The 25,000-nt window shown below is 38.8% G+C and overlaps 1 protein-coding gene across 4 annotated transcripts in view; it reads right to left on the reverse strand.

Annotated features, from left to right (window-relative positions):
• LOC138051524 (NLR family CARD domain-containing protein 3-like) overlaps positions 1–24,372 on the reverse strand; it is a 34,677-nt gene extending 10,305 nt beyond the window's left edge. For 2 of the 4 annotated variants that reach the window (XM_068897749.1, XM_068897746.1), the window contains exons 1-6: positions 17,265–18,344; positions 16,630–16,692; positions 16,042–16,104; positions 9,192–9,254; positions 9,016–9,057; positions 7,260–7,322 (exon numbers count right to left, since the gene is read on the reverse strand). In XM_068897749.1, the coding sequence (XP_068753850.1) occupies positions 7,260–7,322; positions 9,016–9,057; positions 9,192–9,254; positions 16,042–16,104; positions 16,630–16,692; positions 17,265–17,952 (982 nt within the window). In that variant the 5' untranslated portion in view covers positions 17,953–18,344. Of the gene's footprint in view, positions 1–7,259; positions 7,323–9,015; positions 9,058–9,191; positions 9,255–16,041; positions 16,105–16,629; positions 16,693–17,264; positions 18,345–18,476; positions 18,575–24,006; positions 24,113–24,196 lie in introns of those variants that run through there. The other 2 variants (XM_068897747.1, XM_068897748.1) reach the window with 2 other exon arrangements.
• Positions 24,373–25,000: the final 628 nt, after the last annotated feature.

Here is a 25,000-nt window from a genome sequence, read left to right on the forward strand (position 1 = left end):
TATCAGACAACCTAATGAGTAAAGGGAGCTCATTCCAAAGCTGTGGGCCTGCAATAGAAAAGGCAAGATCACCATATGATTTGGTTTACTTGCGGTCCACCTGCATAAGGAGGAGGTTGACCTGAGTGATCTTGAGTAGGTTCTGTAGTGGAGACCATCATGGAAATAGGATGGCACCATGTTATTAAGAACTTTGAAGACTAATAGAAGAATCTTGAAAATAATCTGATAATTGACAGGCAGCCAGTGAAGACTCTTAAGTACCTGTTTTATATGATTGTACTTTCTAGTTAATGATATAATGGAAGCAGCAGTGTTCTGTAAAACTTGTAACTTAGGTATCTGATAGGCCAGCAGTCCAGAAAGCAGAGAGTCAGCTGACCAAAGCATGAATTAATATTTCTGCAGAATCCATAGAGATAAATTTAACAATCTTACTGTTTCTTAGTTGGATTTGAGCAGCCTTACACAGCTTAGTAACATGGTCATTTAATGGAAGATATGTATCGAAGAGTTCCCCTATGTTCCTAGCACTAGACTCTGGTTTGACATGTACATCAACAACCCAAATAGCATCAAGTTCAGACGAAGCACGAAACATCAAGGTTAAGACAAGCAGCTTAGATTTTTCCTGGTTCAGTTTTAAACCATATACAGCATCCAAATGTCAGTATTTCTAACTTGAACGCAAGTCTCAACTTAAGACTTCGCTATCTGAAGATCACCTGATGAATCAGTCCTAAAGGAGACATATAGTTCCTACAGAGTTCCAGTAAACTTATCTTCCAACTTAAGATCTCTCAGTAATAGGGTTTATGAACTGCAATATGTTGTCGAATGTAACAGTATTGATGCAATATGTTTTACTGAGACATGGCTGTCTGCGCAAACCCCGGACTCTGCTGTTGCTATTCCTGGTTTCAATCTTTTCAGGAACGATCGCACATCTACTTCCGGTGGTGGAGTATGTTTTTTTAAAACACACTATCACCTGCACCCAATTAGAGAAGTGTAAGGAACACGACATGGAATCGTTATGGCTTCATTTAAGACCTCATAGCCTGCTAAGATCTATCTCGTCAATAATTCTATGCGTTGCATACCATTCTACTGCTAATGGCCAACCCGAATATGAGGTTCTTTGCAATGACAATTCGATCTAACTTGGCCTCATTACTGATGGCTCACCCCAATTCTCTGGTGTTTATTACTTGCGATTTTAATCCAACTGCAACAGGCCTTGGCCTTAAAGACTTGACTCAGCCCAATAATCTAAAGCAAATGGTCAACTTCAAAATTAGAGACTGTTATTCTTGATTGGGTTCTCACAAATAGGCCATCTATCTTCCAATTCTCACAATTACCAAAGATTGCAAAGAGTGACCACTTCACAGTCCTCGCAAGTCCAATAACTTGTAACACCTCTGGACGCCAGAAACCGAAGGTGAAAGTACGAGATCAGAGAAAGAGTGCGCGGCGTACCTTTGGGCGTTGGCTAACAAACAAGGACTGGTCATCTGTTCTTGTAGCCGAATCATGAAAGGAAAAATTTGACATCTTTATCACGGAGATACAGACTGCAGTAGACACTTACCTCCCCTGGAAAACATTAAAAGTCCACGCAACAGATAGGCCATGGACAACAAAGAAAATTAAGATGCTAATTGAAAAGCGACAAGTCCCATTCACTCGTGACGGGAAGGACTCTCCATCATACAAGCTTCTAAGGAACAAGGTCCAGCATGAGATTAAGTCTGCTAAGTATCAATATTACCATCACAAAGTCAGTGACTTCAACATACGGATTTGAAAAAGCGGTGGAAACAAATCAAGTCACTGATTGGACAAGATATTCAGCAAGAATGGTTCCATTTTGGCTAATAGAGTGAATGACCACTTGATTAGTCTGATAGCTGGCTTTGCACCTCTCTTCGCGCCTGAGCCGATTATCCAGCAAGTAAGTTTGTAAGTTTGTAAGTTTGTAAGCTTGTAAGTTTGAAGGAGGTTCAAGAATCCTTGGCTAGTCTGAATGTCGACAAAGCTCTTAAGGCTGATATGCTACCATACAGGGTTGTTAACGAATTTGCGCCTGAGCTTGCCTTGCACATCATGAGCATTTACAACCATTCTCTAGTAGAGGGCTATGTACCAGATTAACTAAAGCGCTTCATTATCAATCCACTACCCAAGGTCTCCCCTCTAAATGAAATCCAGTCGGACTTAAGACCAATTTCTCTGACTTGCACCCTTGCCAAGGTTATGGAGGGTTTTGCTCGCAGTAGACTTGTCTCACAAATACCGGACAAGCTCGACCCACGGGAGTACATGTATGCAAGGGAAGATCACTCATCAAAAGATGCTTTGATTTACCTCCTCCAAGCAATCCATGAGGCAACGGACAAGGGGGACTGCAGTGCTCGAATGTTTTATGCAGATTTCTCAATAGGTTTCCACTTGATCTACCACAATATACTCCTTGGGGAACTGGTATGCTCTGGTATTGACCCAGTGCTGATTAACTGGATCAAGGAATTCCTTGCCAATCGATTGCAAGTTGTTAGAATTGGAAATTCCCTGTCTAATTGAAAATCACCTAACGGAGGCATCCCACAAGGAACGAAATTTGGCCTCATTTTGTGTGCGGTCATGACCAACAACCTTCTGTGAAACTGGCAACTAGGGATAACGTTTGTGGACGACACAACAGCATTAGAAATCTTGCCAAGGAACGGTATAAGCCTATTGAACCACGCTGTCAGGGGCATCCATCAGTTCTCGGCCGAGCATCACACGAAGTTGAACCCAAAAAAGTGCAAAGAAATGTTAATTAAGTTTATGCATAATTTTAATTTCTCCTTAAGACCAATTGTTATCGGTAAGAACATAGTGGAACGGGTCAATACTTATAAACTTCTCGGTGTTATTATAAGTGACGATCTTAAGTGGACTCACCACATTGAGTACATTTCTAAGAAGGTCTCTAAGCGCCTCTATTCCCGCAACATTCTTAGGAGAGTAGGTGTAGCTAGTGATTCAATCTTGAAGGTGTACTTAACAACTATACGACCTATCTTAAAATATGCTGTACAAGTATGGCAAGATAGCCCTGAATTTCTGTCAAGAAAACTTGAATCTATCCAGAAGAGGGCGCGTTTCCATCTCTCAGTAATGAAAATGCACTTAGCTTTTCAAAGTTTAGTCACCTGGCAGACAGGACGGAGTAGCTTTGTAGGGACTATATGGCAGGGGTCTCCCTAATCAACCACCCAATTAATTTCTTACTTCCCAAGAAGAGAACTGTAAGTAGATATAGCTGGAGAAACTCCCCCACAAATAAGATATTATATGGAGACAGGAGCTTCTGTCCCACACAACGCTCAAGCTCTTTCTTTACATTTGCGTATGATAGTTAGGTACCGACTTGTATAATTATATTACAGCACGATATATTTTATATATATAAATATTATTATTTTTTTCAATTGTATTGTAACCCAGTAATTCAGTTTCAAGCTGCAATGTGGTTAAATAAACGGTCTATTGTTATGATTATTAATATTATTATCATCGGCATAGAGATGGTACTGAAGTCCATGACGCTTGATGATATTGCCAATTGAGAGGTGTAAACTAAGTAAAGTAAGGGCCCCAAGATTGAACCTTAAGACACACCATGATCCAGTACACGGACGTACTGCTTACAAGATGTGAGATACACTGTAGGAATGAGACCAACCTACCGGCAAGGATCTCATGGATATACACACCAACCATAACTCTAAAACAATGACCATTCTAAATCAGTTTCTGGAACTAAATATTGCTAAAGCAATAAGATAAATGAAAGTTTAGACCTAGTCCCTGAAATGGGCACTTAGACTTAATCTGTAAAATGAGAGTTTAACCTAGGGGACTCGTGGTGGGTATATCAACTAGATCTTTCCCAATCTACCACTATACCCTTAAAACCGAAGCTATTGGATAGTCTAAAAAGCAGAATGGAATGTTCCACAGAGTCAAATGCTGCAGATGGGTCAAGAAGCAAAAGGCACAGGCCATCATTCTGAACCTTGACCAAGACTGTTTCAGTCCAGCGAAAGAACTTATAAGCGGACTGAAAAGACTCGTCCAGATGATGTATCAAAACATGCGGAGTGAACTGGTCAGCGGCCGACAGCCTTTTTAGCAAATTTAGACACCATCGGCATATTTAATGTGGGATGAAAACTCGCATACTCCTCATGATCTGCATCAGGCTTCTTTAGAGCTCTGCCAGCTTCAAGGACTCAGGCATAATGCCAGTTGCAAGCAACAAATTTACAATACTGGTTATAACAGGAAGTGTGCCGAAGCATCCGTTAAGATGTGAGATGGTAATGGCACAAGGCTGCATGATTTGAGATCGCTTTAGAAGTAAAAGCTTTCACCTACTCATGAGCAACTGCTTCAAAAATACAGAGTTCAGCAAAGCATGTTTCAGCAGGATATGGTGTCTGGTCAACTCATGGTAATCTATTGTAGTTTGCAGGTCTCGACGTATGGTAGACGTTTTCTCAAAGAAAAAGTAAGCAAAACGGTTGGCCAACACATCATTGCTCAGGGCAGAAGGATAACATCTGCATGTCTTCTTCTAAAGTTATTTTTTCACAGTCTTGAATAGGACCTTTTGATCATTAGAGTGAGCCTAGATAATAGAAGTATAGTAGAATGACTTTAAAGAATCAATAAGGTTGTTGACGATGCTACACTGGTACACATAGTTTTCACGATCGATCAGTAGACCAGGAGAAAGCAATAATTCCTTTCAAGGTGCCGTCTCTTTCTTTTCTCCTCTGTCACTTCAGGCTTATACCATGAAGCAGACGGTCTGATGGTTAAACACTTAGATTCAGAGGGGTGCGTTTATTAATCAGTGATAGCAAGACGCTATTGTATAGTGTAACAAGATTTTTCAATCTGAAGGAGTCTGGTTAAACAATGAAGACTCCACGAGTTCTTCTGAGAAAGTATTCTTATCAACAGACCGCAGTCTACGGAAATGAACAGTTTTCTAAGCAAACATAGCTAGGTTTCTCCAGGAGTAGACCCCAATGGATAGCTCGATGATCTGAAATAGCAGGATCGCAAATCCTTATATTAATTCTTGTACAAGAGAGTCATCCGATCTAGCGATAACAAGGTCAAGGGTGTGGCCATCCTTGCCTATAACATGCTGTTTAAGATCAGCAGCTCCTAGGATATTAGCAAACCGTGTAGCGTAATAGTCATTTGCATCATCAACATTAAAGTTGATATAACCAATGAAAATTATAGGGCCTAGGTGCTCAAGTAGAGTGGTATCTAGCAGCTGTGAGATATCTCTGTAAACAGTGCGCAAGTCGAAGGTGGCCGATAGAAACCGCACTTCCATGAGTTCAAAAGTCGCACGTGTCTCACAGATGATAATTTTGTTCATCCAAAGCTTATCCTTGAATAGTACACCAACACCCCCACACCTCCCCACAGCTCTTGGATTGTCAAGGAATCTATATCCAGTAGCACTCAGGGTACTCATGTTCACTACATTGTAGTTATCATCGTGCAAAAAACCACAATATCATTATCCACAGTGAACCATTTCATCGCCATTTCGGATCTAACATTGAGATCAAAAGGCGCAAACAGATCACACTCTTTATTCCAGCACTATTGTTGACGCAACAGACCAAAAGAAGGTTCTCCAGCACACGTAAACGATTGGTTTGCGTAATGCGTCGCCTATTACCGGTACACAAGCTAACTAGAATGGAATGGAAAGAATTTCTTAATCGTTGATTTTTCACACAATTGGAACGAACATTTATGACAGCTGACAAATCAATCCCACGGGCTGTTGGTGTCCGGACATGACGATAAATTGCAGATCTTACTGGAACCTCCTGCGCGTCAGTAGAATCAGGCCCAGGTTGTGGATGGATTTTGCCACTGAGCTAGATAGAAAGAGCCATGAAGCTGCAAGTCGCATGTGAGTTAGAATAATTATAAATGGGACCATTTGATCCCCTATCACAGTTGTAACAATAGCCTGGGCCTTTCTTTCCTCAGGATGCAAAGGTGTTGAACCCCACTGCTGGTATGTCATTGTGTATGGAAATCCTCCAGGAAGTGCCTCATTAGCAGAGAAATGTGAGATACAAATTTCAAAACCCACAAAATTAATAATACATGTAGCCGTCGGTATAAAATACACAGGCTGCCTTCCAAGGTCAAAGTCAGTACTCCAGTGCCAACTAGGGCACACAAACTCGGTAGCAGTAGGATTCCAAACATACTGTACTCATGCAGCCTGTAATTTGGAAAACAAACGAGTGAGCGCAACGAACGAGTGAGTTTTCCAAACAATTTGTTTATTGTTTACAGTATATCTAACGAGAATGAAACATATCCTTGAAATAACTTTTTTCAACTTTCCCCATGCCATAAGCTTACATGCAGAACAGCACAAAAATAAACACTGATCTAAAATTAATGACTAAGCGTAACAAAAAAATACAAATCCTGTTTGCAGTGATACAAAAAGTGATCAAAATATCACTTCCCATTCAGAATAACCGAAAAAAATAAGGAAGAATTCTTAAATATAGTGTGAAATCACTTCGCTTGTCCCCGAATTACTGTCAATTTTTAAGTGACCATTTTATGTGGCAAATATATTTATCGTGTACATAGCACAACAAATAATTGTTGACAATTCGCAGTTAAGAAAGTCAGAGCAATGCCTTTGGTCAGCAGAGATAAAGCAAAAACAAGGCGAGGTTGCCTGGTCGTTCCTCCAATGGTGCTCATTGAGAGGCAGGAATTCAACACATTTTGTGTGACGAGTCGTCTATGTTGTATTTCAATTTTAACTTTGGAGCAATTTGTTTTTGAACTGGTACAATTTTAATTGTACTGGTGCAAAAACAGTGAAAAATAATTAATAGTTTAATGTGTTTTGAACACAAAGAACACACTTCATTGATAACAGCTGTTTACCTTTCATTTACTTAGTTCAAGAGGTTACTGAAATAATGTTTGCCGAGTAAACGAATCTCTTCCTTTTCGTTTGTGTTTTTTCCATCTTAATTATTATGAATATAAATTATTATTCATCTTAATTTAGGTTTTTTGATTCTGAACGCTACTAGTCAATCATAACTCAGGTACAATCATAACTCAGCCATTACTATAAATCACAATGTACATGAATGGTACTTGTTCTATTCAATTAATCAACACACCTTGTACTTCTCCAATCATGTCCTTGGTGCTGTCTTCATCTGACTTCCACTGCTTTAGTATTTCTGGAGTCAAACAAAAAGCAAGATAAATGAGTCAATAAAGAGATTGAGATTGGGTTTTTACTGGTTTGGTTTAATATTGACCCCATCCTTTCCTTAGAATGACACTAACAGCTATATTCAACTCTGTCTCATAGAAGACGACTAAAAAAATAGGTATGCACTGCGTACATGTGGTAATGCAGTAACTTGGCACAGTGCTTTATACCATAACTGTTAACTGAGCTGTGTTTTGTTTTCCAGGACGTAATACATAAAATACTAAACCCAGAAAGATTGAAGGAAACGAATGGGAAAGGAGAAACATTGGAGAAACTCTCTGAATGCTACTAGTCAATCATAAGTCAGGTAGATGCACTATCAAGATTTCTAGTTCTTCAGCCATTACTATAAATCGTGTCGCGCTACATGTATTTCATTCTACGTAATAAAAAATGCACAAACAGTCTTGCAAAAAAGGGGCAAAAAGTGTCAACAACACCCAGTTGATTATTTGCCTCAGTTAGTTGTGCATCGGACTTGCGCAAAGAAGGTTGTGCGGTTAACTCTGGCTGGACCACCACTTAGGGTCTTTAAACAACCGAGGAGGAATTTCTACCTTAGCAATTGGATAGAAGATGTTGACACATTGTCACGTGTCGCACCAATATACTGTTGTCCTATTGTTTCTGTTCAGGAAGCCAATTGGGTGGTATTAGTTTTTGACTGACCTATGCACGCTTGGGTATGGAACACACGTGGGAAAGGTGTTTGTGTTGAATTGTTAGTTAGGTTTTCGTTTAGGGAATTCAGGATAATCTGATGAGCTTGGTTCTTAAATTAGGTTCGATTTTTCTGTTGAGGTAATTTCCTTGAAAATGACGTACTATCCAGATTTCTGTCAAACTTGGCACAATTGATATTTATGCACAGGACATTAAAAAAATGCATTACAAAGATGGGTCAGCATCCTTGTTTTCGCGCTGCATGCCCTTTATTTTAAGTGTTTTTTTACCGAATTACGCGAGGAGCGTTCGAAACTTGATCAACCGGAAAAATTGCAGTTATATAGCAAAAGACACTGAATATTACTGAAAACTTGAGCCTACTTATTTGTCCTGGCCAAAATCTTTCAGTAAAGTGATTTCAAATTGCTCAATCTTGCCAATAAAAAAGTAAGCAAATTGGACCGCTACAACGTCACCTCACACTCAGTGTCTGGCTCCAAATGCAGTTTTTACGTCATTTATATATAAAATACAACAACTTTCAAAATTCTACCATCCAACATTTTTTCTCCCTAAATATTTTCCATGTACCTATTACGAGTACATAACACCATTAAAAAGGCGGGGTCACCGTGCTCGTTCAGGAGAAAATAGCGATTCCGTGACAGATTAAGCTTGGCATCAATGAAAATCCGCCATTTTATCAATGTGCAGGAGCTAATGCGCGTGCCAATGACGCAAGAAATTATGCGCAGTAGGGTTGCGCAATGCAAAACCAGGGAATCACCTTAATTTGCCAATCATCATCATCTAGCAGCCGTAGGGGTCGGGGCACACTGAGCCACTCTCTGCCACACCATGTGTGTGGCTGAGTGAGCATTAATATCTGAAAACGGTCGAACTTTGCTCCGACCAAGTATCACGGTCATTGTTCAATAACAACACTCACATTCACTCACAAAATACAAGCCATTTACATGTCGACCTACCTTCCATCTCACAGAGCTTGTCCATCATAGGTTTCGACATTTCTTTGGGAGTGAAAGAAACAGTTATTAAGTGATTTTTGGAAAACCTTTTGCAAGAAAAAAAGAAAATGGTTCTTGTTCGATCCTCTCAGTTAATCTCAGTTAACTCAATAAGTCAATAAAATGCATGAACTCACCATGTGTCTCTTTTAGAGTGTCTTTGCCGCTGCCCTCATCTGTTTCACGTTTCTTCAGGATGTCTTAATGAAATTGAATCAACACATTGATTAACCAATCACTAAAATAAAATAACAAAATGCTCATAAAGGGTACAATAATACGTACAAACAGGGGTGAAAGGCATTGTATATAATCTTCAATTACCAAGAACAAAAAGCAAAAACAAAGATGAATGAAGAGGACTGGACATGAAATATGTTCATAAAAACAGAGATAGAGACTAGCTTGGCATTGACATGTTCACAGTGAAGCATGTGGCAAGATTTACACACAGGCCTCTACTTCAACATGCATGGGCTCCTTTGTTTTAAGATGACAATGGCAGTTGAACCTTTTTTTGCCTGAGAAAATTCCAGTCCTGAGCTGGACTCGAACCCATGACCCTGGGTCTATCCTACACTGCTCAATCATCTGATCTTGCAAGTCACCTCAGCGGGAGTTGGTGAGTTGAGAGTTCATACTACATCTCAGATGGCTGAGACGGTAGAGAATTGCAGCACTATGGGATGGTCATAAGCGTTACTCCCATTCAGACCAGCATTTTTTTGTAACTGTTTAACTCGCCCTCTAAACTCCAGTGATGATACACCCTTCAGTGCTGGAAATAACAGTCGGTCATCGGACATTGTTCGACCAAATTTTGAAAATGTCTGGCCAATTTCACATATGATCGGACACAATGACCAAACATCTCACCAGCACATTTTGAGTTCTCTTCTTCAAGGTGTTGTCAGTCAATAAATTATGTCTGGTCCAATTTGTCAAATGTCCGACCAAATGAAAAGGAAGATTTGAAAGGACATAATTATGTCCTCTGAATAAAGAAAAATTATTTCCAGCACTGCCCTTTCCCCAATACAGAATACTTAAAGCTTAAAAATAATGACCAAAAAATACACAATTATTTAGTCTAATTGCGAGTTTGTGATACCAGCGTCAATACTTCTCATTACAATGCAGTACTGTATGAACCCTGTCACATAAAATTATATGTAATCAAAGTGCCACTGTCGTTACTCGTGGATATGAAAGTTACCGCGATTGTTTACAATTGGCAGGCTGACGTTTTCCTTATGCATTAGCATTGATAGTTGGATAATTGTGTAACAGCACGGTGGGCTCTCATGTGCAACTAGATTCCCAAAATAATGCATGTATGTGAGGTAATCCCCTTTGCTGGAATTCAACCCTGTGAAATAAGTATACCATTTCTCCAATAGGCATAAGATTACTCTTTAACACATTCAAAGAGCTGTACCTTTGTTCAAAGTTCGTTTCACAGATGACAAGGTAATTTTGAATAAGGTGTGATTTTTGTTGCCAGGTCATATTGTTAATGTCATCAGGTTTAGCAAGTAGAGAAGATCCATTTAGTAATATTAAGACTTTTTGTGCCAGTTACAGTGTGTTGCCCAGTTTCCGGCCACTTTAGTTTGTAATCGCCCTAACTTCTTGTTTATGCACGGAAACTTTCTCATTTTTCTACAAGAGACAGTTAATTTACTTACCTTTAAAATATACGGAGATCGGCTGCCCACCTCAATTACTTAAGAAATTGTGCCATTTTTTGCAAAACTAGTAAGTTGCCCAGTTTCCGGCCAGCGAGTCCAGTTTCCGGCCATCAATAGAAAGCAGAAATTTCATTCAATCCGCTCGACTAAACGGACTTCCAAGGCTATCTCGATGTGACTTAGTGACTGTACTTTATGGGATTAGAGCAAAATGGTTACTCACGGGTGTATGGTAGGGCATAGATAGCTGCTAACTATGGGTAGGGTATAACCTTGACAAAGCCCGCGCGATGGGAAGAGGCACGGGCAATTAACACAGCACATCTGAGTTAATATGTACCTCATTACGCCATGCTTGCTCAAGCTATGTACATTTCATTAATTTCTCAAGTAGTAAGTCATAAAATTTCATTAATTCAAATAAGTTTTAAACAATCTATCTGTGAGTGCAGATCAGTGGCCGGAAACTGGCGTAGTATGCGAAAATCTTAGCTAGGATTTAGACTTCTGACGTTCGCAAACAGCTAAGTTCTAGCTTATGATGACAGGTCCCTTAATTACTTCCATCTTCAATGTAAATTCTTTCAAATAATTATCAAGCTCCGTGAACTATTTCCTATTAAACGAGTTATTTATTTACGTACGGTAGCTTCGCTGTGCAGTGAAAAGGCCAAAAATTAGCCGGTAAGATTTTACTCACCTGAACAAAATCCCTTCTTGTTCGCTCGTTTCTCAACCAAAAAGCCCGCCTAAACCATCAGTTGATAGCGGAGATGTTCGTTTTTTTCCAACGGATCGCTTCGGTGGACGAAGAGTTAAAATCCCATCAAAAATAACCGAGTTTACCTTTTTTTGGCCGGAAACTGGGCAACACACTGTATACATTCCTCCAACAAACCTTGCGAATATTTATCACTATATTTAATACTGTTACCCTTAGAAACAGATGATCTGAACCATAACTGATCACAGCAAGTGCATATATATTCAAGGCCATGTGTTATCTTATCACGAAAAAGACTGAATCACTTTTGACATGGAATGTCTAATAAAGTCTTGACCTTGACGAATTTCAGTTTGGTTTAGCGTTGAGCTCTGTATAGCTTTCCTTAAATGGTTTTGTGCTTTTCTGTTTAGGTCTCTGATATATTCTGGATTGCTTTTCTTTTCCTATTCCCTTTCTGCTTTAATAGTTTCAGATCTGTTTTGGCGTTTTGCATTGTTTTTCTTTTCCCTGAACTCTTCAAGTCCCTGAACTCTTCCGCTTGATAGATTCTCTCAAATAAGCTCTTTTTTGCCACTGCTTTGTAGAAATTATTACTGACACTCACATCATTTTTGACCATCGTTAATTAATCGATTATTACCAGGCTCTGAATAATTGCTGACATTGGTACCACCGCTGATTTCATAACCTGAAATACTGTCATTATAATAATCTAACTGAAGTGCTGAAACATAGTGTCTTCCATCTAGATGTCCAATGTTCACAGTAGTTCCCCGTTGTCTGATTATAGGACTGATAACAGTTACTGGTGCCCACCCCTCAATGGATTCATTTATATGTATAGTAACATTTAATACATTGCAAACTGCTTGCACAATAAGTGCATCACACCATTGTATGCTGCTGCGACAACAAACGCACAATTGCTCTGTAATGATGGGTCCAATATTAATTTTTGATGGTTGTTCCTGATGGATTCAACGCCAGCAGCATGCAAATTCATGTGATAGGAAGGATCATTGTATAACTGGTGGGCAACAGAAGAAAAGAAGCATGAACCATCTGGTACATTCTAGAGCTTCAATCCTTTTTGAGCTAATCGAGCCTGCAACAGTGCTATAGAAGGATTTCTCAGTATTGTATGTGCTGTATGTGTACTCGTTCCATGAGCAACAGGGCCTGGGTTTGAGTCAATGTCTCCTGATATCAATAGCTTTTCTCTTGATAGACAATAATTCTCATTTTGTCGAATGCGTAGTAGCAGATCGATCTTGAATACACAATAAAAATACAAGTCTTTTTAATACGATAACAAGACGATCTAGGATCGTAAGTCGGGCTGTGGCCACACGTGTGCTGCTAAGGATCATGAGCGTTGTGTAGTAGTTCTACAAAAAGATGTGTAATACATGGAAAGATGTGCATGTCTCAAAGAAAGGTCACGAAATTTGTAATCACACTGGCAAAAGCAACATGCATTTCGTCATGAAAACATTGCTGACTTGATGTCCGATCTCACCCACAGATCACTTGCTTGTAAAGCGCATTTGAATATGCCAATAGAAAATGCACTTTATAAATTCATTACCATTACTACCATCAACTTCACAAATATCAAGACTCTTGGGTAAATCTGCACTTGTGAGGTGTCTGTTAATGCTCAGGTGACGATAGAATTTGTTTCCTTGGTAAGCTATGCAACATAACGTTTCGGATTTCCAATAACTGCAAGACTTTGCTGTTTAGTAACACATTGCATAAAGCCCCACAGCACAGCATTGTTTACACGTGCAGTTGCATTGTCCTCGAACACTGTTCTCTGCAGTTATTTCATATGTACTAATATGCAGCCCTCTGAGTTCATAATTGTCACCGAGTGAGTGTATAGCCTGGAAATACTGTACTAAGTCCTTAATGGATGGTACTTCTAATAGTACACATGTACCTTGGGGATGGCTTCTACCATATTCATCTCTTGCATGAGAATCAAAAATCTTATAACCTCCATTATCAGTATGATAGATACTAACAACAATACATCCTATTGTCAGAATAAATGAAGAATAATTTTGTGACAAGAGTGATTCAAATGCACTGTCTATAGGTATACTGTACTGATATCCCTCAATAATTGAATCAGTGTTATGTAGATTACCTGTGTAGCTTTAACTATAATTAAGCTGGTAATTTTTCTCAGACATAGCAATCACAGCTGGTAATTCTGTTTGCATTAAATACACCTTCCCTGTACTTTGTGACAGAGTAGAATGCAATTCATAACCCATTTCCATAACCTGTACCAGGTCATTACATGTATTAATTCCTTTGATATTATTATAAATCAAAGCATGCAAACTCGTAGCAATGCATTGTTGCCCAGCATTCGCACCAAAAACTGTAATATCACCTTGACTATATGGTGCCTCTACTGTCAAGATTGGATCAATATTATTCATTGGAGGCCCAGGATTTGTTTCTATGTCATTACATGGATTTATTTTAGCACAGCATCATCTATGATCACCATTCTTGTACAAACTCATTGGTCCACAGCATGTGTACAACACTTGATATTTCTTCAGATTTACGCGTTTTCGTGTTCCAGTGTATTTTCCAAAGCAAGTCAAACGTAGTGTTTGACGAAATTTTCGTCGAATAAAAGATGGCTTTTTCCTCGATCACTTTTTCAAAAGAACCGAGACAGCCAATTATTCGCCTTCTTTTCATTTGACTACTCAGCCTCCAACTGATGTTAACATGAAGTTTTGACGACAAAGGAGTGATCTTAAGAATCTTTTTCCACACAAATACCCTCAGTTTTCTGCTTTTCTGCGACAGACGTTTCAGCTTCTTCACAGGAATCCTCCTTGGTTCGCGATCACGACATCTTGACACATGGCATTCACGTACAACACGGTTATGATTACAATACACAAATTTAGCATAACGAGATCTCAATTCCTCTCTGTATTTTATTTTCACTACGCCATCATGTTGATGATGTATTTGCCTCCCCTAATACATCACATTTTCGCAGGACATTCAACATTGTTCGTGTTGGTAACGCAATCGTATTACAACATGCGAACGTACATGATTACACAGAAAACTAATGCAGTACAAAGAGAAATTGATAGAACTGATAATCCACTTGATACATTGTACAAAATATATGAAATAATGATCATGACAGTCACAAAATTAAAGAAGGTACTTGCATCTTCGCTTCGGTAAGTGACGGCTTTCTTGTTGTCGTAATGTTATGCTGATTATCAAATATCAGAAATATCAGCTTCCACCCGCCAGCGTCAAAATTTCGAGTAAAGTTCCTTAATGTACTTCTGTCATTGCTAGTCATAGTTTGCATATACTTTGTACTCAATGAGATACCTGTAATGTATGCCTACCATCACTGAGCATGAGGAGAAATGAAAACGAAGCGGAATGAACATTGAGCCTTCACTTCATATCTGCGGTATTGCCCATTGCACGTGACGGACATTTGCGAAGAAATAGAGTCGGTCGCCCGACTAAAAATGACGATTAGAATATCCTACTCTCGAAGATTGTTACGTCTGAGTTGCGGTCTAGGTATAGAGATATAATATTTTCCAAAAGCAAGAGATAAACACTTTCTCAACTCAGACGAGCTCGGTACGTCCTTATTTAAATAATGCACCATACACTTTCTAATTACCTTGTCTCAAACAATGGCAGTCACCTTCCACATGGAATTATTTATCCCCCGTGAGCTTAGGGGATGGATCAACAGGCACTGTCTTCTCACCATGTGTCTGTCGATTCCATTTCTACATGACATGTATTAAAGTCTTCACGTTGGTCAGTGAAAGGCGGTGCACAATTAATTGCACCAATCCGTACTTGTTCAGAATATTTTGCTTCACCTTCGAAGAAAGCCATTTCTTTAATTCTTCCGTTTCTCGCTTCTAAATGCAGCGAAATGTGCTCAAACACTTAAGTTTAAAAGCGACATACAGCAATGGCGGCGCACAACCTCGCGAACAGGAAGTCACAGCTTTCTATATCCATCCTGATTGGCTAATAAGATCGAACTTCCGGTTACGCAGGAGTGACACATTTACATAAAGAACCTCACCAAAACTCGTGGATATATCCACGAGTAAAAAAGGAAGGTTTTAGAAGTGGAGTAGCCACTCCCATGAGGGCCAAGGCGTGACCTTAGTAGGGGGTTCAGAGCCAATGATGCTAAAATGGCAAAAGTTCTAAGTTGAGTATGTACCTGTATGTGCCTCTACGATGCCATTTCCGGCATTTTCAGATCACAGTCAATGGAAAATAGAGGAGTTTTTAACAGACACTTATGCATGTACAAGCCTCTTTTGGAGTGATGGGAGGGTTAGAATTTCTTCCTTTTCATTTGTGTTTTTTCCATCTTAACTAATATGAATACATTATTCATCTTATTTTAGGTTTTTTTATTCCAAATGCTACTAGTCAATCATAAGTCAGGTAGATGCACTATCAAGATTTCTAGTTCTTCAGCCATTACTATAAATCACAATGTCGCTTGGTGCTTGTTCAACACACCTTGTACTTCAACAATCATGTCTTTGGTGCTGTCTTCATCTGACTTCCACTGCTTTAGTATTTCTGGAGTCAAACAAAAAGCAAGATAAATGAGTCAATAAAGAGATTGAGATTGGGTTTTTACTGGTTTGGTTTAATATTGACCCCATCCTTTCCTTAGAATGACACTAATAAACATGTAGCTATATTTAACTCTGTCTGATAGAAGACAACTAAAAATTAGATACACTGTGCGTACGTGTGGTAGTGCGTAACTGTTAACTGTTAAAGCGTGTGCTCTGAGTATCTAATGGTTTCCACGACAAAATTAAGTTCATTGAAGTTACCGGTAATCCCTAGGGGTCTGGCAGGGTTAGTATCTAGATGGGAGACCTCAAAATATGACTTGCTGCCAAAAACATAGAAACATAAATTCTATTTTAATGCTCAAAAATGCAAACTAAACATACAGATTTTATTATTGTGCTTTAAGCAAAACAATACTAGTCAATCAGGTAGATGCACTATCAAGATTTCTAGTTCTTCAGCCATTACTATAAATCACAATGTACATGAATGGTACTTGTTCTATTCAATTAATCAACACACCTTGTACTTCTCCAATCATGTCCTTGGTGCTGTCTTCATTTGACTTCCACTGCTTTAGCATTTCTGGAGTCAAACGAAAATCAAGATAAATGAGTCAATAAGGAGATTGGCATTGGGTTTTTACTGGTTTGGCTTAATATTGACCCCTTCCCTTCATTCATTCCCTCCTTAGAATGACACTCATAGCTATATTTAACTTTGTCTGATAGACGACAACTAAAAAAAGGCTAACCAGTGTTGGGTATCTGCCCATACTGCAGCTGTGGCCTGTGTCAAGAAATTATTATTGTATGTGCACTTATGCTAGCCCCTACGGTGTGACTAAACCAGCAGTAATTCAGTGTGATGCTTTTCAAACTGGACTTCAGGTGCAACCCCCTTGCATCAAAAGCACCCAATGCCTTTCAGTTCTGATGAGATGACTCAAACTGTCACTATGCACAAGCAGAAAACAAACTCATTTTCATAGTCTATGTGTGTGAGAAATTTGACCAGTGGCGGTACATACCGGTATTTGAAAGAAGCAATGCAATTGTGCAGTCCAACCATAAACCACTGGAAACCACACTTAAAGAAAGCCATCCACAACCATGAGGTCAATTGGATATCTCACTCATTTTTAAGGTCAGGCATACCTTCTAAATTTTCAAGCTTTTCCTTTGTATTCTCTTCATCTATCTTCCACTCCTTCAGCAACTTTTGATAATGCTCCTCAACAACAGGATCCATGCACTCAGTCTTCAAGCAGCTGATTGAACTGGAATAAGTTGCTCCAGATCCAAGGCCAAGTAGGGCATTACTTATATCCTGCCATAACATATTGAATGTTGCATCATCAACAGAAGCTTGGCTTGCATGAGCATAAACTTGGTTTCTGTAATACTTGATCCTCACTATGTTTGCCTCACGACTGTTATCACCAGGGAGAGGAAGCTTGTCCCAACTTCCAGTACTGGCAGGAGGAGTGAGACTGCATATATTTCTCAGCAGGACCATCAGAAGTGTAATGTCAAAGCTGGCTGATGACACAGATGAAGGATGAGTTGGGTAAAGCTTTCCCCATTGTGTGGGATTCAAAACTTTCTTTTTCAGAAACAGCAATGTACGGTGAGCTAATGACAAAACCTTGGGAAGAGTAGCTGGAGGGTGTATTGTGTCAAAGGTGTCTCTCAGGGCCTGGGTTCCCACATCCACTAGAAGCCGGCACAGACGGGCATAGTTGGTCGTCTCCTTTGACGAGGCAAAGGAGCTGGAGCTGGAGCTGGAACACATGCTGCCATATCCCACACTGTTGACTACTGTACACATAAACATAGAAAACATGAGTGTGGTTAATTAGAGATCAAAAATCCGTAGCAAGGGCATTTGGAAAGTGTAGCACCCACTGGGTGCAAATATGTACATGTAGGAGGGAATGGAGCATCGTCAAATAGAAGAAAAGCATTGTAAGAAATTAGTGTACCTCTTGAATCCATAATTAGTATCAAATTGCACATGATACTGCTACTGTTAAAAATACATTGTATATATTTCACTATGATTTAACCAACTGACCCCTAGGAGTGAGGATTATTTATTTTTACTCTGCATGGCTAACGCCAAATAAAATACTTGCAAATTGGAGGCACTTTAGGTGTGAATGAGTTGAACAAAGGACTGCTTGATTTATGAATTCAACGGATGGCTTCCAGTGTTTGGCGTCTTTTTAAGCACACTTAAAAAAGACTCTAATATAACATTTCAGGGGCAGACTTTTCATTCATACATCGGTGAAATGTGAACCATCCAAAAGAAGTGCAATGTGTTCTGATGAATCACATTCATAATGCAACAAACACATTCCATACCTTGTTTAGCGTTCACTCTGCTTTAACTTTGCATTTTTTGAGGTAGAAATAAATAATCCATACCCACAGTGATCAAGAAGATTACACAGGACCTATTACTGAGACAACAAGGAATTCAACATTAAGTTTTAATATCTCATAGCAATGTTTGAGCATCGATTCTTTAAAGGAGTAACTTACAGTAAGTAACCTGCAAAGGACATAATTAACGAATCTACACCGGCCTGCTCTAATGGTGCTAAAACAGTAAATGATGCTTTGAGACCCTTACATGTACATAATAATTATCATAGGGATAGAATGCAGACTTGAAAGTCATCCTTCACAGACTTTAAGTCACTTAGTGATTTACTATGTTGCACCCACAAGGAACCTTTCCATTTATGGTCACGCAAAAGTCATAAGAGTAATAAATTTCTTTCCCTGGCATGGCACGTTATGATGTGGATAACATGCTCCAGCTAAACAGCAGTCAAAAGTTAATAAGCAACTAAAATCTGGTCAGTGTTCTGTGGTATTAATGTTTTTGAGTAAAACTAGAGGTTGTTAACCCTTTAAGGCCCGAGAGGCTCCCCACTGACGAATAAAATCTATAAGTGGCCACTGGACAGATAAATGTAGATTAAAGAGAAAATATATTAATGCCTTCTAACTTTGGTAAATAATGTTTGCATCACAAGCTTGATATCACACGAAATACCATGAAAAAGGTGAGAAAAATATTTACATATTTAGAAGAAAAAAATACAGTTTTCCTCCTCTGGAATCATGATTTAAAACGATAAGAAAATGTATAAATTTCGGTACTCAGAGCGCAATTAAAAACTTAAAAAGTGGGATGTTTCGTTCGGAGCCACCGAACATCTTTCTAGGAATATAAATTCGTCAGCTATTCATGAACATCGCAAGCTCACAGGTCATTCAGTGGATTCCAGCAAAACAAAAGTTCTTGCCACGGAGAATAACACATTCAAACGCCACATAAGGGAGGCAATTGAGATAAGATTACGTAAGCCGTCTTTGAGCAGAGACAACGGCTTTGAATTAGCCAGCATCTACCGTAATTTCCGGCCGATTACCCGCGGGTAATGCGTTAATTTTCCAGTAAACCGCAGTTGCTGCGGGTAATAGGAAGGTGCGGGTAATGCGATAATTTTTAAATCTCAGGTAAGAATTTGACAGATTGAAACAAGTTAAAATGAGGATAATTAAACCAACACTTCCTTCAAATCTGTGTGTTGCCTCGTTCGTTGATTCAATCTTTAAAATGATGCTTTATTTGCCGTAGTCTTTGTAAAACCGCTCGATGAAAGCCGAAGCAAATTGAAATGAAAAACAATAATCTTTCCCTTCGACCATGTCACAACTTGTCACCGAATTAAAAGTAAATGAGAACGAATTTCTCACTTTAACACATCCTTTTCAATTTTAAGAAAGAGTTTATCGTGAGACACAATTCAATGCTGAAAAAGTAACAAGATGCGAATGTGTTTATTTTGTGATTGTATGACACCATCTTAGCGCCCTCGAGACCATTATATATTAAGCGTTCTTAACATTCAAATTTGCATTGCGGCTGACGAATTTCGGTGGATCCGAACGAAATATCCCACTTTTAAGTTTTTAATTGCGCCCAGAGTACCGAATTTTATATTTTTTATAGTTTTAAATTTACATATTTAATTATTTAACAGGGAAGCACTTTTTTCCTTGTCAAAGTTCCTCTAAAGGAAAATTCTTCAAAAGGTTTCCATAAAGATCACAGTATCCTCACCAGCCTCTGATTTATCAGAGTTCCCAGATCTTTTTTCATAATTATTGCCTGAACTTGTGAAGTAGTTTGGAGCTACATGTATATCGCAAGGAAAAGGTTCAAATCCAATGCCTTCTTTGAGCATTTCATTCAAAGTTAAATCATTTTCAGTGATAGGCCATTCCTTTTTCCAACCTCAAAATCGAGATAAGTAGTTATTAATTCACTTTTATTATGTAGGCAAACTGGTCCGAGATGAAAAGGAGAATTCTGATTGGTTTCCCCAGTACAGACTGAACAAGCTAGTAGTTCCACAAGGTTTTTATCACATTCTCTCTCTTGCACAGGGTTTTCTATTCCTTGAGTCTTTCCTCTTTGTTTTATTCTGCTAACGGTTCTGGAAAGTAAAATTCGTACTGGAACTCCGACCGACATGACTAAATGAAAAACATTTCTTGCACGTTTCTTTTTATGTCCGAGAAAATGAAAACAGAAAATGGAAACAGTTTGGCAATCCATATACACTGCTTCATGACCGGTCCATCTTAGTGGCCCATATATTGCAAAATCCGGACCGATCAGAGAATATTGGTCTTGTTCCTTGTTTTTAGTGGACCATAGATTGTCAACAACAATTTTTTTATCTTCCTCTGGGTTTCCCGACATGAGTTCACTGACTCAGTCGTGCAACCACAGTCACGCCTCCTTTGTGTTGGCAAACTTAAAATTAAAGCATTGAAAGATGGCTAAGAGGCCAAACCAGAATGAAAGCAATTATAGTGTACACACTGAGGAGAATATTGAATTCTTAGATGTATTATAACTCATCTTCATGCCCCTTTTATTAGTTAATAGGAATTTGTACATAGTTGGCTGTTCGCGATCGTAACTATTATTTTTTCTCAGTGCATGAGCAGGTGGAATTCAACAAATCCTGCAATGATTGGTTCGGAAAACGGGCGTAATTTTCTCATCCAGCTCGCTTACAGTGGTTGCATGAGCTTGTGTGATGTCCTTACATTTCCATTTTTTTTTTTTAACACCGAATCCGTTTACATACAGAAGTTACTTTCCATTAAACGAGAGGTTTGGAAATAGAACTTTAAAAAAAAAATTTCTTTTTGAAATGTTCAGTTTGTATATCGCTTTAATACTACATCCGCTATCAAGCGTAATGCAAGTCAACAATTAAAAAAGTGATTTCAGAGAGGAAAAAAATTAATAAGTTATTTACCAGCTAAGGGTAGGTCCGTATAGCGAAAAAGTGTGACCTCGGTCTTGAAAAAGCTGCCCTCATTTACAATGAAACATGATTTTAAAATTATTGCTGATCTTTAAAAATCCTGTTCCAAAGAGAAATTTTAAAAGTCCTGAGAGCAGTGCTTGAAATTAGCAGCAGCCCGATCATCCCAGACGACTAGAAGATTTACTGGGCGACTACTTTTTGGTAAAATGAAAAGGTTGGTTGTCCAAAAACAACAACAACAACGGGCAATGCAGCCAAAAAAAAAAAAGAAAAGAAAATGTATTACATAAGCAGCACCAGACTCTCTCAATGGTTTTCTGTTGTCAGTGTCTGATAGTAATTTGAAGTAAACAATTTTTAATTTGCCAAAGTTGAGCATTTTTCCATGTTTTGAATATAATTATATGGGCCCAGTGGCTTTTACAAAAAATTGTCAGATAGGAAAATTCACATGTAGCTTGTGATGGAGATCAAAGACTCCCTTTAATTTTGAAAATGCTAAGACTTAAACCCAGAATTCCAAAAAGGAAATACCAGGCGCACACTTGGAACTATGGGGCACACAAGCTCCAACACCATGTGATTCAATTTTCAAATGGACCACAAAGCATGTATCAGGGCAACCAAATTTATTGGTTAAGTTGCTCGGCTTTTGAAATAGGGACAAACTCTTTTTTTAATTTTTTTTATTTCAAACACTGCATAAAGAGTCTGCTTTTCTCATTTGAAGGGTTAGCTTATTCCATTCCTGGCATGCAGTCACACTAAATGTTCTTCCACCTTCTGTTTTTCATTTCACTAAGGAAAGGCTACATTGTGTGTTAAATTTAGTATAGCTAGCCTGCCATGAATGAGTCTAACTAGTAAATACTAATAAACTTGTAAGATAATACTGATCTTTATGCTAACAGCACAACATTAACTTGTTCCATCATTTGGATGGATATAAGTGTTATCTGACCAAACTGTGATAAACATTATCTAGATCGTGTTTTAAAGCTACAAACGAGAGCAACAAGAATCATTGTTGGTGCTTATAGTTATGCACCCTCTGTTCACTGACAGTTATTTAACAATTTTAAGTCACTGTAAATAGCTTCCTTTCTTTGAGAACGCTAAGCTATTGTAGCCAAGTGTTTTATCACATAGAAGCTTTTGCAAGGTGACATGCACAGTTAGCAGAACTAATTTGAAGAACACTGAAGCCAATAAAATTTGTTATACCTCCCAACTCAAATACGTTTTCTGATTGGAGGAGAATGTGTCACGTGTCATTGGTCAAAACTTAATGAATCCCTAGGGCTAACAAAAATTCATGACGCCCTAGGGCAACAACAACTTGAACTTTCGACTCAAACGTGATCAGGTCGTGCACCTTTGAAACGGCGGCAAATCTGTACGCCAGCCGACGTCAAGCAAATAATTTTTATCTGTGTATTGTTCTATTTTGAGTTGGGAGTTATAACAAAACACTTAATGACTGGCCCCTCGGGAAACAGTGAGTTTTGTTTCCCCTCGACCTCAATGTTTCCCTCAGCTTCGCCTCGGGGAACATTGAGGGTCTCAGGGAAACAAAACTCAGTGTTTCCCTTGGGGCCAGTCATTAAGTGCTTATTAATTATTAGCATCTGAGGGAAAACAGTCCCTATGGTCCACTATCCCGGTGGGGCTCAGTTTGTTCTCCAACAGTTGAGGGCACTTGAGCGTCAAGCACATCTTTCGGAAGATGTTTTCTTGCAATCGAGTCAATAAACTACCGCCTGAGGTCACTCGCAAGACTGCTATTGCATTGATCTACATCTAAATCTACATTTATTAATTAACAACGCTTTCGCATCAAGCCAATAATGGTGGGCCTAAGTGTTGTAATTGATGGTGGGTTGAAATGAAAATTCAATCTTTGTCAATTGATTCTGATGTAAAGTTGTGACCATGGGATCATTTTATCTGAGAATATTTGGCACATTTTGGTGGGCTCCCAAGAATGCAGTGCGCAGCCTTGGAAGTTTATACACATGTAATATGGTGGACAATCGAGAAATTGAAAATTAAATGGCTCAAATTGTATTGGATCTGCAAAATAAGCAAAACGGGAAGCAAACTACTCACAATGGCAATAAAGTAAGGCTTTTTAAATGAAAATTTTTTCATATAATTATCTTCTTAAGCCTTTTATCGTGTTTCCCAAACAAATCCTTATATTTTTTTCGGCCATGTTGGCTTCCCTCACACTAAGCTTGGGGTGCATGTGGTTTGAAAGTTATTCGACGAACAATTTGTCTGACATACGTAAAACCTACTGTTAAATTGCAACGTGTGGAAAAAGGGGATGACAATGGAGAAGAAGAAGAACCGATTTCGGTGAGACGCAAATACCTTTGACTACAGCTCTACTTTTTCTTTCGGTCTCACTTCCTTGTTGCTGTAAAAATACGATTATCATTACACTGTACTGCTCTATATTTGTAAGAAGAGCGACCTACTCTCGTTTTTTTACTGTAATTCTTGTGCAACAAAATGGTCTGTCTTACCTTTACGACAACTCTCATTCCCTCAGGATTATTCGGTGTAACTTTTGCCCGATACAGTGCTTTTCGGTTCCCGCGGAGACAAAGGTCCTGATGAGACGATAATCTTCTAAAAGCAAACATAAAGATGCAAGCACTTCATTGTACGTCCGTGTATTACGAGACCTTGTAAAGTCCCGCGAATCTCACTCACCTCATTCACTGAATGAACGATGGGTTATCTTGATAAACCGACAATACGAAACGTATTTATAATTTTCAATTTGAAGGCTGCTTTCCAAATTTTGAAACGCCTGACAAATAGGACGTTTTCAACCAACCCCTGTTTTCTTCCACCAACATGGCGGCGATGACGTCAGGTGGAAACCGCCCATTACCAACTAAGTACCTCGTGTAACACTGGGTATATTGTCCCGACTTAACTCAGTCGAGCCTCCCGTAAGCGGATAACCCTCGAGACCAAGGGTAAGTGTCCGCTTATGGGAGGTTGAAAAAAAAAAGTGCAATAGAGGGCATATAATACACCACAACAAGTCTTTTACATTTAAAGCTCTTTATTAAGAAAACCTGTAATTGTGTTTTAAGGTGTAGACAGGCCAAACACGACTCTTATTGAGTGGTCAAGATAAGACTTTCAAAGACCTCAGAGCTTTGCTGTAACAAGTACATCTTTCAAAGAGCCCCCTTTTCTATATGAAATTAGCTAGGGGAGGGTTTTAAAGAATTCTGTTAGTAAGGGCTGGTTTTGTAGAAGATGCCATTTGTTCATTAGAATATGTTTGAGATTGGGTTATGAAAGTTCCTGAAGCGTGCGTTTAATGCGTTTAACTCAGCAAAGCTTCTTATTACGGGAAAGCGGATAAACCGTTAGAGGAGAAGGATATGGAATCCATGGAATTGCCTTGCGAGTTTAAATTTCAAGGACACAAATTTTCGTGCGACTGGCTGGAAGAAAAATTTAAAAAAAAAAATGCTAATTGTAATCGAAATGACTACG

Source organism: Montipora capricornis, chromosome 6, assembly GCF_036669925.1.
Source record: "Montipora capricornis isolate CH-2021 chromosome 6, ASM3666992v2, whole genome shotgun sequence".
In the NCBI taxonomy this organism is placed as follows: Eukaryota; Metazoa; Cnidaria; class Anthozoa; order Scleractinia; family Acroporidae; genus Montipora; species Montipora capricornis.